The sequence below is a fragment of the Pleurodeles waltl genome, chromosome 7 (assembly GCF_031143425.1).
Source record: "Pleurodeles waltl isolate 20211129_DDA chromosome 7, aPleWal1.hap1.20221129, whole genome shotgun sequence".
NCBI lineage: Eukaryota > Metazoa > Chordata > Amphibia > Caudata > Salamandridae > Pleurodeles > Pleurodeles waltl.
Genome location: NC_090446.1, coordinates 1,214,851,381 through 1,214,869,935, shown reverse-complemented (window position 1 = coordinate 1,214,869,935; position 18,555 = coordinate 1,214,851,381). Strand labels below are relative to the sequence as shown.

At 46.5% G+C, this 18,555-nt stretch overlaps 1 protein-coding gene across 1 annotated transcript in view; it reads left to right on the top strand.

Annotated features, from left to right (window-relative positions):
- The window catches only part of TBCD (tubulin folding cofactor D), a 1,666,801-nt gene that overhangs the window by 1,330,849 nt on the left and 317,397 nt on the right, over positions 1-18,555 (top strand). The window contains 1 exon segment of the mRNA XM_069200356.1: positions 6,068-6,206. Within this exon segment, the coding sequence (XP_069056457.1) occupies positions 6,068-6,206 (139 nt within the window).

Sequence of the window (18,555 nt, the reverse complement as noted above, 5' to 3'; positions counted from 1 at the left end):
TCCAGTGTGTCCCAGACCTCTGCCATCTTGGATGCAGAGTTGTGAGGGCACAATGGACAGCTCTGAGTGGCCAGTGCCAGCAGGTGACGTCAGAGACCCCTCCTGATAGGTGCTTACCTTTCTCTGTAGCCATTCCACCTCTGTGGGCTATTTAGGGTCTCTCCTGTGGATATCTCACCAGAAAACGAATGCAAGAGCTCACCAGAGTTCCCCTGCACTTCCCTCTTCGACTTCTGTCAAGGATCGACTGCTGACTGCTCCAGGACGCCTGCAAAACCGCAACAAAGTACCAAGAAGACTACCAGCAACAATGTAGCGCCTCTTCCTGCCGGCTTTCTCGACTGTTTCCTGGTGGTGCATGCTCTGAGGGCTGTCTGCCTTCACCCTGCACTGGAAGCCAAGAAGAAATCTCCCGTGGGTCAACGGAATCTTCCCTTTGCCAACGCAGGCACCAAACTTCTGCATCACCTGTCCTCTGGGTCCCATCTTATCCTGACGAGCGTGGTCCCTGGAACACAGGAGCTGGGTCCAAGTGTCTTCGACAGTCCAGTGGCCCTTCTGTCCAAATTTGGTGGAGGTAAGTCCTTGCCTCCCCACGCCAGACAGTAAACCTGTGACCTGCAGCTGCTAGGGTTTCTGTGCACTCTTGCAAGACTTTCTTCATGCACAGCCTAGCCCTGGTCCCCAGCACTCCGTCCTACATTGCCCAAGGCGCTGAGTTGGACTCCAACTTCGTGGGACTCCCTTTTGTTGTGCTGAGTCGACCGCCATCCTCAGATCTTCTGAGTGCCTATTCAAGGTCTTCTACGGGTGCTGCCTGCTTCTGCATGGGCTCTCCGTGTTGCTGAGTGCCCCTCTGTCTCCTCCTCCAAGGGGCGACCTCCTGGTCCTTCCTGGGCCCTAGCAGCACCCAAAATCCTCAACCGTGACTCTTGCAGCTAGCAAGGCTTGTTTGCGTTTTTTCTGCGTGGAAACAACTCTGCATCCTCCATCATGCCGTGGAACATCTTCTGACCAAAGGAAAAGTTCCTGGCACCTTCCGTTATTGCAGAATCTTTGGCTTCTTTCACCCAGAGGCAGCCCTTTTGCACCTTCATCTGGGGTTTAGTGGGCTCCTGCCCCCCCGGACACTTGCGAGACTCTTGGATTTGGTCCTCTTCCTTTGTAGGTCCTCAGGTCCAGGAATCCATCTTCAGTGCTTTGTAGTCAGTTGTTGTCCTTGCAGAGTCCCCTATCTTGACTTTACTGTCTTTCTGGGGTAGTAGGGTAACTTTACTCCTACTTTTCAGGGTCTTGGGGTGGGGTATCTTTTACACCGTTAGTGTTTTCTTACACTCCCTCAGTGACCCTCTACACATTACACTAGGCCTGGGGTCCATTTGTGGTTCGCATTCCACTTTTGGAGTATATGGTTTGTGTTGCCCCTAGGCCTATTTCTCCCTATTGCATTCTATTGTGTCCTACAGTGTTTGCACAATTTTTCTAACTGTTTATGGTTTGTGTGTGTATATTTTGTGTATATTACTTACCTCCTAAGGGAGTATATCCTCTGAGATACTTTTCGCATATTGTCACTAAAATAAAGTACCTTTATTTTTAGTAACTCTGAGTATTGTGTTTTCTTATGATATAGTGCTAAGTGATATAAGTGGTATAGTAGGAGCTTTGCATGTCTCCTAGTTCAGCCTAAGCTGTTCTGCTATAGCTACCTCTATCAGCCTAAGCTGATAGAACATCTCTAATCTACTAATAAGGGATAACTGGACCTGGCACAAGGTGTAAGTACCCCAAGGTACCCACTATAAGCCAGGCCAGCCTCCTACAGGGTCCCACAACACACTTTCCCCCTGCATTCTCCCGTAGGGTCTTAAGACACAATTACCGCTCGAACCACTGAACAGAATTACACCAAATTTGTACCACCTACTTCTTGGTGTGCTGATCATGCTTTTTGTTACTTGGTGTAAACCTGTTTAGTAGTTTTGGAGTCATTAAAGGAAAAATAAATGTAGATATCTGGGTGGAGCCTAAGCAGTGATCTCATGGTGAGATCTGATTGGCTGTCAGTACTTCAATCAGGAAGTGCTGGCATTCATCTTGGGACCAATATACATGATAGCACCCTATTGAAATGCATTGTAATGAATGGCAAGTTTGGAGGGTCACAAAAAGAACATGAAAAGGATGATAACAGATTTCAGTTACAATGTAAATGATTTATTGTTGGTACCATACTAAATTTAAGAATTGTGCTGTGTTCTAAGGTGTTTAACCCTGTGAAAAAGCCTTCTGCTGGTATTTCATGAGTCATGATAGAAAATTATTTTCAAATGATTTTCCTATAGAGGTCACAGAAGGTGCTCCAGAAGCTAAAATGAGAGAGTATACTTTCTATAAATTCACACTTTCTCAGCCAAATGAGAATGAAGCCTGAGTTTCTCAACCAAACATGTACTTCCAACAGGAGCAACCTGTTAGTTGATTACCTTGTGTTTTATTTCAGCCTCCTAGAGTGTTCTAAAGAACAACTTGAGCACTAACAGGCTTACGATTACGAAAGTGTGGCATACCATAAGCCATATTGTTTGAATCAAAATGGTAAAACTTAAAACATTTAATTTTGAAAGGAACAAAATGAAGGGGTTCATTTTGTCATAGAAATTATGGTTAGTGCTCTAGAAAGAAAAATTTGGACTTTTTAAGTGAGTTCTCAAATATCTTCCTCTTCTATTTCATTAAAACATTCTGACACAGACTGAAACATGCACTTTCAACAGCAGCAGCAAACGGCCAGTTAACTTCAAAGTGATCAGCAGCTTCTCTACAGAGTTCTAATGTGCAACTGGAATACTAACCTTCTGAGTTTATGCCAAAAGTGTGTCACGTTTAAACGCCATCTAGATAAAATCAAAGTGGAAAACTGAAAGCATTTTCTACTGAGGATACTGTAGTAAATGAGGAAATTAGGGAGCTCCATAACAAATAAGTCTCCTAAAATGGCCACCAAAGAAAAAGACCCCAAATGTAGCACAAATATCACCCACATGTAGCCCAAGCATAGCCCAAAGACAGAAGTGTGCAAAACACTTCACTTTAATTTTTCATTGCAGTTTTATATATCGCAGACTTGACACAAAGGTATTGGAGTGCTTTACATGAGCAACAGTTACATTACACAGGGACAAATTTGTTTTGGTTTTAGGCATGGGGAGATTAAATGATTTGCCCAAAATCACAGCATATTGAACTGATGCCAAAACTCCAATCTCTGTTTCTGCAGCTCTGGTCGTAACGCCACATGCTGTCCTCTAAATGTAACAAATAATTAGGTGATCGACTGGATAAACAAATATAAAGATAGCAAATCATTTAAAAGTGCTTTGTCTCTATTTGAGAACTCAGAAAATATGTCCTTATTTTATATTTTACAGCACTAACCATAGTTTTTATTGAAATAAGATCCTCTCCTTTTTATAATTTTTAAAGGAAATGCTTTAGGAGTTACAGTTTTTGTTACATCAAGATGACATCAAGTGTGCCACACTTTTGTAATAAATATAAAATGTTAGCAGTCTAGTTGTTCATTAGAATACTGTGGAGAGGCAGAGGTCAGGGACACAGACTCTGATAATTGAGGGCACGATGGACCATGGAGGGCAGAGGAAAAGGGGGCAAGGGCAGCAGTCCAACAATGCAGAACAGGCAAAAGAGGCTGTGGCAGTATAACAGACAATTCAGGGCAGAAGGAAGAGGCAGTGGCAGTACAACCATGCATGCCAACAGACCAAATTCAGGCAGGATAGTCCCGATGTTTTTAAGCTCTAAAGGGCTTTATTTTATCTGCCTTCTGCATACAATATCCTCTTTTTCAGTGTAAGTGAATGGAAAAAATCAGCTACTCAGGTTTTCCTTTTTCAAAATCTCTCTGGTATCAAGTTGAAAGTATTGCAAAGTATGGTACATTGCATCACGGCGGGCAGGAGGAATTGGGTAGGGACATGGAGTCAGATAGGAAGGCAGGAGAGAGATCGGCAGGGGCATGAAACTGTCTTTACAGGGCAAGTGTAAGGGGTTGCTGCAGCACAATACACCACACAAGGCAGGCAGGATGGCAGTGCAGCACAACATACCATGGAAAGCAATAGGAAGGGGACAGGACTATGCACGTGGACAACTGAGCAGAGGGGAAAGAGGCAAGGGCAAAAAGCTGACCGTACTGGAGAGGCAGGAGGATAAGTTGCAGCATAGCGGTCCATGTAGGGCAGTGGAGAGGGGGCTGATACATGGACTTAGACAACAGAGAGTAGGGAGGAGGTGGATGTGGCATCAAGCTAACTGTTGGGGGCAGGCGGGAAGGGTAGTGGCAGAACAACACCACCACAGGGCTGTTATGAGGGAGCAGGGGCCTGGACTTGGACAATGAATGGAAAGGAGGAGGGGGCAGGAGTAGCAGGCTTGGGTGGGGGCAGCACAGTTCCAGGCCAGGCCCTGTGTCCAACCCCCACACCATGCATTGGAATGGGCATTTTACTTAACGTTAAAAATGAAAGGTTACAGTGATGTTATAGTTGGAAATAGAATTTTTTTTAAACCTTAGAAATTCACTACAAAACCAAAGGTTACAGGGACGTTATAGTTAGTTTCCGATTTTACTCTCCTAAAACCCTAGAAATCCAGCTATTATAGTTATTTCAAGCAACTCTTATGCCCTAAGGTAACTGTAACTTTCGCCCTCGCCATGCACTGCTAATTACCTCAGATATTACATCAATCATGACATCTTCTATGACATCATTAATAATAGCACTGTAACATTTGCAGTAAAAGTATTGATGAGAAAACTGTGCATGGTGAGGGTGCCCCTCTACCCCAGACAAGCATGCCAGAACCATGGATATGGGGTACCCAGGGCCAAAATTGGTGTTGGGGGGGGGGGCACTTGCCCCTCTGTCCTACCCCCACCCCAGTAAAAATTGTGCCAGATGATGCGGTCCTCTGGGCCAAAATCAGCCCGTGGAGGGGGGCACATGAAGAAAGTCCAAGCTACCATCTTTTCAGTACTATCTCACCTCGACCATACCATTGAACATTTCTTCGGGTCAACTCCCTTCCTAACAGCTAGGTGTCTACTTCTCAACCTATCCATCAGGACTTGCTTCTCAACTCCTCTTAAATTGGTACAGACTGCCAGTGGCTAGACGCATTCATTTTATAAATCAATATGCATTGCTTATCTAGTTATTTATGACACTGGGTTACTCATTCTTTAACAATAGGAATACCTATCGTCAGACAAAACCTGTAGAATCTAAGGTTTTCCTCACATTTGTCCATCTCTTTCTTTAAAAAGTTTCAAACTGGTGCAAACTCCTTCTCTGTTCAGAAAATTAAGTATTGGGACACGATGCATGTTAGAATAAGAAAAATTGACACCCCTGGAATGTCGGTGACAACTAGAAACCGGTGTCTCCCCTTCCATGTAATTGCAGAATGCAAACCATTAAAAAAAAACCTTTGGCGCCTGACTGTAGCTGCATCTTTTTTTCACATTTCTCCGCAACAGATAATGCTGTGTGCAGCTACCAGTTCACCACACTATATTTGGCGCACATCTCTGAATCTCACCCACCTCACCAAACAATTACATACCGGCCAAACTGCAACACACACCCTTGCAACCATGCTTTCCGAAGGGGCGCCAAGAACCTTATATGGCTTCATTGGGGATATGATACGCTTTATAAGTGATCCTATTATTCTTATACTATTTGCATTTATCATGCGTCTCAGTACATTACTACATTGTAGCAAGTACCAGCATCAACACTGTAGCTCAAACTGTCTGAACTAAAATTGGTGACACAGTTTTATCAGGACGATTGAAATTACAGCCAAACTACTATTGTCAAATGTTACACGCTTAACGTAAAAGTAAATTTCAGAATAACAAATGTATTTTTATTTTAGGCTAAACCATTATAAGTTGGAGTAAATTGTGATACAAAACTATACAGTCCTGAACACAGTCACTGAACTTTGTTTTGTGTTTTTTTTCCTTTTTACAAAGGGAAGAGGCAGCACACTTAAACTGGAATGCAGCATCGCAAGCCTTTCCGCGAATCACTCAGTTGTTGCGACTGCCGGCATTTCGGTACCATGTTCTTCTGGGCATCACAGTGTCTGTGGGTGGATTAACAGAATCAACGGTAAGCACAAACATCTGGAGCTCATTTTGTCATCATGCTCAAATGCTGTGTGCCCTAGGGGTACCCTAGGATCCTAAGTGTGTCTAGTGCACCAGCGATCCCACCATATTATCTCCGTTGCTGGGTGAGCATTCATGGATAGGAGCAGCAAATGTTAGTCACACATGTCTGGTGGGGCACCTGTGCTGTACTGGGATTTCTAGTGCATTCCTAATGGAAGTGCTTCAGCCATCAAGAGGGCCAGTCAGGAGGGTGTGGGCTATTTGATATTGGGGTTTTGCGAGGGTATGTTTGCTAGCCCAGATTGGGTAGAAGGTGGAAATGCCATGATCAATTTAATTTCGTTTATTAGGCTGGTCTGTCCATATAAACATACCTGGATTTGTTCTGAATGGAACCAGTAAGGTTTGAGAATTCATAGAGTTTATAAAGTTAACATCACTGTCAGCAGGTTAGAGTTGAAAACACTCCCTTATGTGGTCCTTGACAGTGAATTTATACGGGAGAACATCAACACAATTAATTTCAAACTCAGTTAACAACGAGTGCAATCGCGCCCAGTGTCGGCGATGCACTAAAAGCTCCATAAAACACTGTTTCAGCACCACCAAGATCATCTCCTTTCGTTAGTTTGTAAATAGAGATAACTTGTGTTTCAGTTTCCAGATTTAGGGATTGCAGTCCTAGCACGTCGAAGAGCGTGAAGTACTGTGCAGTTAGGAGCCAAAGACTGTCACCTACTATTTATCCTTATCGGTCTTGGAATTAGAAGCTGGCTCTAATATCGTAGGAAGATGATCCTAAAGGGCTAATGGAAAAAATGTACCTTTTTTGAGTAATGATTAAACAGGGGCCTTCATAGGTCTTACCAAATTTGATAAGTGCACCCATTATTACCAGTGCATTATTGCAGCACATTTCCTATTGTTGCGGCTAAAAAACATTAGTTCTGAATAGCATTCCAAGATTGTGTTACTGTACAACAATGAGTAGTATCTGTCCCTGTGAAAACCCAATGTTGTTCCGACCAGCTATCAACACTTGGTTCTTGGCTACATTAGTAGATAAGATAGTAAATTAGCCTCACATTAAGAAGCCAGATGATCATGATGATGTTGTGAGCCAGGCCTGGTTCCGTCTGCAATAAAACAAATGTCGGTATATTAATAGAACGTTAAAATTGTGATGACGAACTTTGAGTGCAATTCCTGGTGTTGACTATGAAGATCCTGGCAAGTCATACAGAGGCAGTGAAAATCAAAAGAGGAGCCAAAACTCACCTCTGTTTCAGTCAGTTTGACGGTGCGAACTTATCAAGGGTTGGTGAGATGCTTTTTTTGAGAGCTGCATCTTTATTTTCTCAACTGCATGAGCAGTGGTGCGATCATTCCTTCCAGCCACCTGTTTACAAGCCTCGATTACATGACGAGATAACATCCTTTTTGTTATTCTTTCAGAGTTTTTTGTTTTTTGTTTTAAAGTTTTGCATTTACACAGGTTCTTCTTTTGAAACTGTTGCTTTTCCCACTGTGATTATATCGAAGCACTTTTAGGTTGTAGAAAGTGTTTGCAGCGCATCAGGATTTTTTTTGTTTGTTTTGTTTTAAAAAGATGTGTCCTAAGGACATTCCTTGGACGAAGGGGAACAATCGAGAGCTTCATCTTTACCTTGAAGGACAGTGAATAAGAGCCAGAAGGCTGATTCTGCAACAATTTGCCACCCTCTTTGGCTTGCGCGGTAACTGGGCGAAATCGTGCCTCTTCCCCTTTGATCCAGATCTGCCAGATCCGGGCCTGCGACTTTCTGGAACTAATGTTCCCTGGCAACCCAGGATGTTCTGATATCTGGGTATACAGGTATTTCACAAGGAGAAGGACCTTCATGATGGCAATCTTCGAAAGGCAGTGTCATCAATTCGCTCTCAAATGACCTTCTGGCAAACACTGCCACTCTCAGTGGTCGGAAGAATCACCCTCCTGAAGATGGTAGTGCTTCCTCGCCTCTTATACTGCTTCTCCAACGTGCCCTACTATGTCCCGGCTGGCTTCTTCAGAGAATTGGAACCTAGAATGAGGGGATTTATCTGGAACAAAGGTCGATGCCGAGTGACGTTGAAAAAACTCTACTCACCTCTAACCCACGCAACCTCTCAGTGCCAAATATGGAGCACTATTACTTGGCCTCTCAGCTTCAATGGGTGGCCTGTTGGCTGGCGGGCCTTCAGCTTGCTGACACTGCAACCAGTTCCCCACCCTGGACACTTCAGCGAATTCTGCACCTCTTCCATCCCCTTACGACCGTGCGGTCACCTGAAGAGCTATTAATAAATGTGGCTCACCGTTGTTACCGAAGGTGTCTGTGCCTCACAAGTGATGCCATTCCCTATTCACCGGCTCTGGCACTGCTAGGTATGCACCATGGCGCACAGCTCACGACCACCGCCGAACTGGGGCCTTAGCATGCAGCTGATCTACACACCCTGGGCGATCTTTACAATGAGAATGGGCTCGTTCCATTCAGTGAACTGTCAGCAGAGATGGGACTACCATCGGAACAGTTTCTGCTGTACAATTCATTGTTGATAGCGCTATCGCGCAGATGGGGAGATATGACTGCTTAACCCTCAACACAATTACTAGTGCAATACATACAAGTTATGGGACAAGGCAGACACCTGATACAGTGGTTTACTGGCGCGCTTAGAACGCACACGCTAAATACCCACACTGCTTTGCGCGCTAGCTGGGAGGGCGATCTGGCTGAACCTTTTACTGAAGCTGCTTGGACAGTGGCACTATCCAGCCATACTAATGTCCCCCGAAATTCCAGATTCCTCCTTATTCAATTTTACATTCTTCACAGAGCTTACCTCACACCAGCCTGAATTAACAAATACTTCAATCGTGTAGACGCCGCTTGCCCCCACTGTAACCTAATAGGGGCAGACATCCTTCACATGCTATGGTCTTTCCCTTCCTTAAACAGTTATTGGCACAGAGTCACATCATGCCTCTCAATATGCACATCACGTCCACTGTTAATGGATTGGGAATCCTGTCTCCTGGGTCTCTTTCCAAGAAATAAAAAGCAAAAAGCTTCCACAAGATTTCTGGACCTGGGACTTCTGACAGCCAAGCGCCTCATCACTAAGAGATGGAAAGCCACGAGCCTCCATCAGTACTAGCTTGGGAACACTCCTTTCTGATACAGGCAGAGGTAGAGGGGGTTGCGCTACGAGGTGAAGATGCTATGAGCATGCGTAAATGTCCCCTGTCTGCTAGCTGGGACGAGATGCTGACCCATTTACACGTATAGGAACACAGCATAGACACTGAAGACGCAATTGCTCATAACACTGAACTAGTGCTGGATTAGGCTATTCATATGCTCCAACAGGACCATTAATAGCGTCCTTTCCCCATACATACCCCTCACAGTCAAACCAAACTGATAACAATCCACTTAACTGTTGTACCTTGGATACAGGTGGAGATACAGTTATGCAGACGCAATGGGAGGCCCTAGGGCGGGGGGTTGGGGGACATTGAAATTGGGCTGGAAGTTTTGTTAACTGTTTTTCTTGTTTCATATAGTTCTCTTTATTATCATTGCTGAATCTACAAGATTACTAGTGGCGTTACGAGTTTGACATTTAGTTTGCACCAGACTTGAGTAGACACTTGTTTTTCTGGAGGTAATGTACCAAATGTATCGAGCTACAGTTGGTATGATGCTGACCTCAAGTGCATTTTCCTCTATATGTCATTCCAATATTACTGTGCAGCTAGGCAGCATAATTATTCCTTTATAAGACCAAACACCTCTTGTTGACTCTCCCACAGGGAGTTCAAGTCTATAGGTAATGTACTTAAATATGTGTCTACAAAATGTCACTACAAGATATGCTTGTATTAAAGAATCTTCATGGAATAAATAAAACTGATAAAAAGATTAAAACATTTTTAAAAAAGAGCCAGAAGGCCGAAGAACTCTGTAATGTCCATGAGACCCAGTTTTATTTACAGGTAGGCAGTGCTTTTCATGGCCAGGCGTATGCTAGGTGTGGGAAGGTGGGTAGATATCTAAATCCTTCAGCGGAAAGTTGTATATAAAGTGCTCCGTTTCTTCTGGACCTTGTATTCACTAAATAAAAGCAATCAATAAATAAACTTGAGACTGTCTCGTTGAAGGTTCGAGTATCAGCCTGAAACCATTGATAGCGCCACTGATTATTTATTATAGACCTTCTCCTCCCCCCCACACCCATCCCACCCCCCAACACAACTTAATCAACAGAACAACAAAACAACGAATTTGAGTTCTTTTTCTACCAAGTAATTTGTGACATTCGCTTTGCGCCACCTGGAGTCGCTATGTGTTTGGTAACAATTGATTCTTTTGCAGCAGCTAAGATGTTGCTGGTGTCAAAACTGGAATCTGTCTGAAGCTTTTGCAAGGCCTGTCACATCTGCAGTTTGAAAAAGCAAATACCAAAAAAGTGATGGATGGAATGCTACAGTTATTCTCAGCTACTAGTAAATACTCGAGGCCACATCATGGTTCATAATTTTTTTGCCCACTTTGTCACTTTAGATTAAACACATTATGCAAATCAGCCTCAGTTCTTCTCTTGTGGGAACAGTCCAGCCCACTTTGAACCACCAAACCAAAGTATCTAGAAGCGGCTGAGATCAGTTTAAGCATTCCTTCTATCACCTAGTTGTTGCTGTAGAACACTCTAAGTGCAAAGGCATGACCAGACATGGGTTCCCTGCTTATTGTGCTATAGGACGCAAGCTTTACCCCACTGATGAGATATAAGTAGGCAGAAACCAGTCTGGCATTGCTTGTGTTCTCATTAGGAGGGGACCGACTTTGCGTTCCCATTGGAGCAGGACCAAAACTCGTTCGCATAAGGTGGTATTTGTCTAAAGCGACGCAGTGGGTAGCACTAAATGGTCTGGAATGCACCCGCGTGATTGTAATAAGCATTCCTTCATTATCTTGTTATTTTTTGAGTAGAGGTCTGCTGTTTCAAAGTTGTTGGTGTTGGAACGGTGTGCAACACAATCTGCATTGCTGGCAGTGCCGTCAACTTTTGGGAAAACACATTTTTAGTTTTGCTGGGCAAACGACTCGGGATGCCCTTAAGGTGAAGGACGTCCCTACAATAAACTAGTACTTGTCAAGGTAAGTTGGCCAGAGCAGTATAAGAAACAACAGTATTGGATCGATGCTTGTACACATTTCACCCTTTGATTCCCAAAGAAAGACAGTTTTGCAGAGCCTCTTGTGTGCAGTGAAGTAACCCTTTGTGCGTTTCTGTGCCAGATGCCCAAATATGTCCTGTTACAAGACTGGAGCAACTATGCGTCGTTTTCGAATCTAAATATAAAATACTTCAAAGCCGCTGAAGGATTTAAGTTTATGTTGTGAATCTTAGGGCTTGGTTTCTATTATATTGTTATTACAGTAGTTTTTCATGTTTTTTTCCCTTTCAAGTAAGTATATGCTGGGTTACCAGCTGGACAATCCATACAATTAGAAAAACATCAGCCAGTAGGGGGAGAGGTGTTTCTACATAAAATATTCCTAACCATAACAACGTCTCTCGCTGAGTGCAATTTCGTCCCATGATACCATAGAAAGTGCATTGCGGGGAGCAAATATAGTAGAAAGAGAAACCCTCCGGCATCTACCAAGCAGAGCATGTATTCAGAAGTGAAATGGAAGATGAAAGCAAGCAAGGGAACTGGCAGCGATTAGTGCCAGACATTCCTCCTGTACCACCTGCCGATGCACCCTGCGCCCTTCAAGTTCTTGACTTGGAGCCACAATGGCTGATTGACAGGCTAGGAGTATAGTAGGCGCCGGGTTTAGGCGTGTAATTCAACCTCTCAGAACATTAAACACGGTGAACCATGCAGATACATCGCAAATTGAGCAGTGCAGCACCTATTTCTTAAAAACGTGATCTTCTGTGCCCTATTACACTCTTTTACTTGCCTCCTAGCCGGTATCACGAGGAATGTTTAAAATGTGTAATCCACTGCCCTCGTGCATGTAACATACTATAGGCATCAGTGGGTGCTATACAGATATTTACAATAATCAAGAGCTAATGTCTCGTTCAAAACAGTCTCTTGCGTTGTAATGTAATCAATTAATTCAATCCATTGGCCTGGGCCACTGATTTCTAGCTTTCCGAACCCTCTGTGGTTATATAGTGCACCTTAAATTTTGATCCTTGTCTAACTGTGCAGTACTTTCAGCACCAGGTAAAAATATCAAGAATATCTTTTTTTCAGGTAGGTAATATCATTGTTAAGAATATTGTTGTTAATATAATTTTCAATAATATAGTTGTACAAGATATCGTTTTTTAAATTATTTTCATATGTTTTTGTTCAGAAATTAATTTTGTTACTATTGTTTGTATAATTGTTATTATTTTTATCTGATAGAGATTCCTTACCTTTTGAATTTCCCCAGGCATCAATCTGGATCCAGAGATTTGTCTTGAGCAGTACCTCTGTGCGCCGTTAGGTGGCATCGTTTGGCTCCCTTTCTGCTGTCTACGCCAGATGTCACAGGTCCTATATAGGCACCACCCTGTTGCTCTGACGTCAATTCTTTTCTTTCTGTGCCAGCCAGCTCTGGTCTGAAGAGAGCTACCCCTCAGTTGTTTTTTGACTGGTCTTTTTCAACTTTTGTCCAGTCTTTTTTTAAATTGTATAACTTGTGATGCATCGAGGATGTCCTCTAGGAAGACCAGGTTCAAGCCCTGCGGGTCCTGTCGTTGGGCGATGTCAGTGAAGCATCCACATCTCGTGTGCCTTTGATGTCTGGAGCACGACCACAACCCGACTTGTGCTCCAAGTGATGGGCCATGAATTCAAAGGCTTTGAGGGAGCAGTCCCTAAAGCTGATGGTGGCCCGGCACTCATCTCAGTGTAAGTCCCGATCTCGGTCAAGACGAAGGTCTCTATATCGGTCGCAGAGCCCCCATCTTCTTCGTCCCACTCCAAGTCCCAGGGAAATCCGGGTACGTAGAGGCATTAGAAGAAGTTGAAGACGGCCAACTGTTCTTCAACTTGAACCCATCCATTGGCCTACAAGATGAGGTAGCATTGTCGCTCAAGGCCTCCATCCGTGGAGCCTCCTTCTGGGCTGACTTTGTATTTCCCTGAGTCTCTGGGAGCCATAGCGACCCCTGCCCAGCTGAAAGAATTTTATGAGGCCATGCGCCTCATTTTTGGGCAGTCTGACTCTGCTAGTGTGCCTTCTGGCCCTGTGTTGTCTTAAGGGGCCCCTTCGGGTTCCACACTGGTGGCTTTGGCCTCAGCTCCGATGGTTACCCATAGATCCATTCCTGGATCCGAACCAGCACCAGTCGTACCACCATGTCCTTCCTCGGCGCCAGTTCTGACGTCAACGCTCCCGGCTCTGCCCCATCTTCATTGCCGACTGATATGGAGCTGAATGGGCATCGTACGACACAGACTCCAGCACCGACAAGGGCTTTGCCCCCTATGTCGGATCCTGAGTCCTATTATTATTGGCTAGGGTATGGTGATCAACGGCTCATGTTTACTGGGCCATTATCCTCATGCCTTTTTGCATTCAGTGCCACAAGTTCTACCTCGTGTTCTGAAAGACTTTCATCCTGTTCTCTCACAGGCCATCCAGGATGTTTGTGATGCAGCCAAGATCATGATTTGTTGTTGTACTGGACACCAGCGACTCAGTTGGCTGGGCCATAGGCATCAGTGTTGCCATTTGCTGCCATGTGTAGTTGCGACCCACTGTGATCTCCGGCGATATCCAGTCCTCCCTAATGGACGTGTCATTTTATGGAACTTGCTTGTTTGGGGACAAGGCTGACTCGACCCTTGACCAATTTAAAGAGAGTAAGGCCAACACTCACTCTCTGCTTTTTTCTACTCAGCCTCGTCCACAACACTTCTAACATTCATTTTATGGCTTCTACAGAGACATCCCCTACCGCCATCCTATCCAGCCACCACAGGAAACACAACCGTTTCACAGAAGAGGGTGTGTTACCCACCTCCCACGCAGCCAAGGTCAATGTGCTACTCATTCCAATACAGCTCCTCCTGCAAAGCCCCTTTAGTATGCCCTTACAGGGTCACAGCCACCCGGTGGGAGATAAAATCCACAGATTCTGCCCAGCCTTTCAAGCAGTCACATCGGACAGATGGGACCTCAAATTGTTTGTGAAGGTTACGCCTTACTCTTCCTTTTATCCCTGCTGTGCCTACCTAACGACTGACGGAGGACCATCTCTCTATTTTGCAGCAGGAAGTGCAAGCTCTTTAGGCCACAGGCACTATCAAGAGGGTGCTTGCACCAGAAGTAGCACATGGTTGTTACTCCTGCTACCTTCTGGTGCCTAAGAAGGGCAGAGGTTGTTAGCCTAGTCTAGATCTGTGCTGTAAGAAACCATCCTTTTTTACATGGTTAGCTTCCACTTTTTGCCTGGTTTCTGATGTGGCATTGACTGTTAGTGCACTGGGTCCCTGCTAGCCAAGTCCCCAGTGCCAGATCTCTTTTCCCAAAACTGCACAGTTGTTTTTCACAATTGGCAAACTCTTTAGCTATTACTGTAAGTCCCTAGTAGTAGGCACCCCTGATACCTAGGGCCTCGGGTACTAAAGAAGGTCTCTGAGGGCTGCAGCACCAATTGTGTCTCCCTCAAGGACCCCTCACCAAACCCACACAGTGCAACCATTGCTGACTGCATATGTTGGTGCAAGCTAAATTGAAAACATGACCTGTCACACACCCCTGTGTGCCAGGTCCCCCATCACTGCATGTGCCTGGTGTAAGTCACCCATAAGGCAGGGAGCATCAAGGCACATGTGCGGGCATATATGCATGAGCAGATATGCCCCTGCTATATCTCTGTTGATTCTGAGACATAGTAAGTGCACAGGAAAGTCATATTAAATGCGTCTGCTGGACACTGTTCATTACGAGTTCCCCAGTTACATGATGGCTTCTCTGAATCCTGGGATATTTGGTGTCACACATCTCAGAATAACAAACGCCCAGTGATAGATTTATTAATAAATGCACACAGAGGGTACTTTAGAGCTGCCACTTGAAAACCTACCAGCTACTAGTGTGCTGACTAGCCGTTCCTGACCAGTTCAGCCACCACATATGTCTCTCCCCACCCCCACCCTCCCCCAAGCTGAGAGCCAGCACTCACATGGGCCTGAGTCAAAAGCCTGCACTGGGTGGAGGTGTTATCACTAGCCTGCACTGGGTGGAGGTGTTATCACCAGAATGGACATTCAAGGACAGGAAGCTTCAAAGGCCTTGCCACCTTTGTAATGCGACCCAGGTCTCTCCAAATGGCAGAGATGACGAACCCGCCCCCCCATCCTGACTCCACTTTTGGCAGCAACACAGGTGGGAAAATTAGGCAGATTAGTAAGTGTACCCACTTCATGCCAGACCCACTCCTAAGGTGGAAGAGCTGAAGTGGGCACCACTTTTCAAATTCCTTCATTTAGAAGGAATTAAGCCACTAGGCTTAGTGTTATGCCCTCTTCCCAGCAAAAGTGGTCCTAGAAAGGGTGTAGTCACCCTAAAGGTGGGCAGCCCATTGGCTACCACCAGGCACCCTCTGTAACGCCCCTAAATTGAGTATTTAGGTGGCGCCCCTGAACCCTAGAACTCAGACTTCGACAACCTAAGAAGACCTGGACAAAGAAGAGTTGCACCCACAGAAGAGAAACTAAGCAGCTGACCACACCACACTGCCTTGACCTCAAAGGACTCTGCCCAAGGGGGGCGTGGCTTGGTGCTCATGGAGTGAGCAGCCACGAGGAGGAGCTCCGGCCCAGGATCTCCGATACAGATTCATCCTGACACACTGGCAACTAATCCTGCTGAAAGAGGTCTGGAGGATGGGGGCTCGAACACTGGGAGGCCCCCAGCCCCGGGCGAGGAAAAAAACCGGGAGCTGCATGGCGGTGATTGAGGCGATAGTGTGCCGCCTCACTTTAAGATTCTTTCTTCCCTGCACCCCGTCCTGCGTGTTCTCTCTACTTCTTTGTCCTTCTTCTGTGATGTTCATCTGTGTTCTTCATCTGTGTTCTTCTTCTGTGCTCTCCTTCTGTGTATTTCATCTGTGTTTCTTCCCTCTCTTCTGCACCGCGACCTGCGTGTGCTTTCTTCTTCTTTGTCCTTCTTCTGTGTTCTTCATCTGTATTCTTCTTCTGTGTTCTTCTTTACCTTCTCTTTGGCTCTTCTCTCTTCTGCTCCTCGCTCCTCTTCTTCTTTACCTTCTTCTGGGCTCTTCTCTCGTCTGTTCTTCTGCTCCTCTTCTTCTTTACCTTCTTCTTGGCTCTTCTCTTTTCTGTTCTTCTGCTCCTCGCTCCTCGCTCCTCTTCTTCTTTACCTTCTTCCTGGCTCTTCTCTCCTCTCTCTTCTGCTCTTCTGCTCCTGACTCCTCTCTCTGACCTTCCTCACTCCCCTCCACCTCTGTAACCCCCCCTCCCCTATCTTCCTATCTTTTCTTCCTAACTCCCCGCCACCTTTAAACCCCCCTCCCCTATCTCTTCTCCCCTCTACCTGACCCCCACCCTACTCTTTCCCGCCGCCACCACCTGCTCGCCCCGCCCCCCCTCCCATTCGTCGCCCCACTCCCGCCCCCAGCTGACCCCTCCTCCCCCCCTTGTCCCTCTTATGGCGGCCGCTGTGCCAAGGCGCGCCAAAGGCAAGCCCGTCTGCGCCCGTCCGCGCCCGTCCGCGCCTGGACCGCGCCCAGTGCCACGACCCCTGGCCACCAGCACTCCCAAACCCCGCAGCATCGCTATGATCCCGTCACCCTCCACGCCCTCAACCCGGGGCGCTCCAGCACCTGCTTCCAAGCCAACCCGAAAAGCACCCACGGACCCTTCGTATGTCACACCTGCAAACTCACCTTCCACCGCGAAAACACCACGCCCGCCAGCCCACGCGCCATCAACCACCTCAAATGCATCCTGATCAACGCACGCTCCGTCCACAAGCACGCCGTTGAACTATGGGAGCTCCTGGACTCCACCGGACGTCGCCTTCATCACTGAGACCTGGATGAACGCCTCCTCGGCCCCCGACATCGGCATAGCCATCCCCGACGGCCACAAGATTTCAAGGAGAGACCGCACCAACCAAGTAGGTGGAGGAATCGCCATCGTCTTCAAGGACTCCATCAACGTCACCACCTCCACCAAAGACACCCCCCTCACCGCCGAACACCTGCACTTCCAGATCCACACCGACCCCAGGACCACACTCAGAGGAACTCTCATCTACTGACCCCCTGGACCACGCCCCCTCTTCAGCGACTCCATCACTGACTTCATCTCCCCGCACGCCCTTGCCTCGCCGGACTACATCCTCCTCGGTGACCTCAACTTCCACCTGGAACAGAACAACGACCCCAACACCACTGCCCTGCTCGACAACCTCACCAACCTCGGCCTCAAGCAACTGCTGAACACCCCCACCCACATCGCCGGACACACGCTAGACCCCATCTTCTCCGCCAGCAACCACATATCCTTCAGCCACTCCTCAGCTATACACTGGACCGACCACAGATGTGTCCACTTCACCTTCCGACGCGAGACTCGCCACCTCCGCACACAACCCATCCCACGTCGACAGTGGAACAAAATCCCAGAGGAACATCTTCTCACCACTCTCAACGACAACCAACCCACCTTCTCCTCCGACCCCAACGACGCAGCCCTCAGCCTCACGAATTGGATCACCAACTGCGCAGACAACCTCGCTCCCCTCAGACGCCTCCCAAGACAGACCAACACCAAAAAACCTCTCTGGTTCACCGGCACCCTTAAGGAATCACAGAAAACCTGCCGCACCCTCGAGAAAGCCTGGCGCAAGGACCACACCGCAGACAACATGACTGCCCTCAAGAACGCTACCCGCGAACACCACCAACTGATCCACGCCGCCAAAAGAAATTTCTTCACAGAAAGACTGGACAAAAACAGCCACAACAGCAGAGAACTCTTCAACATTGTCAAAGAGCTCTCCAACCCTAACGCAATCACGCCCTCACAAGACCTCTGCAACTCCCTCGCCACCTTCTTCCATCGTAAGATCACCGACCTACACGACAGCTTCGGACACCAGACCCAGGCAACCACCACAGAACCTACAACCCCAGCCATCACCCTCAACGCCTGGACTCACATCAACATGGAAGAGACCAAAGCCACCATGAACTCCATCCACTCCGGTGCCCCCTCGAACCCCTGCCCACACTTCATCTTCAACAAAGCCGACGACATCATCGCCCCGCAC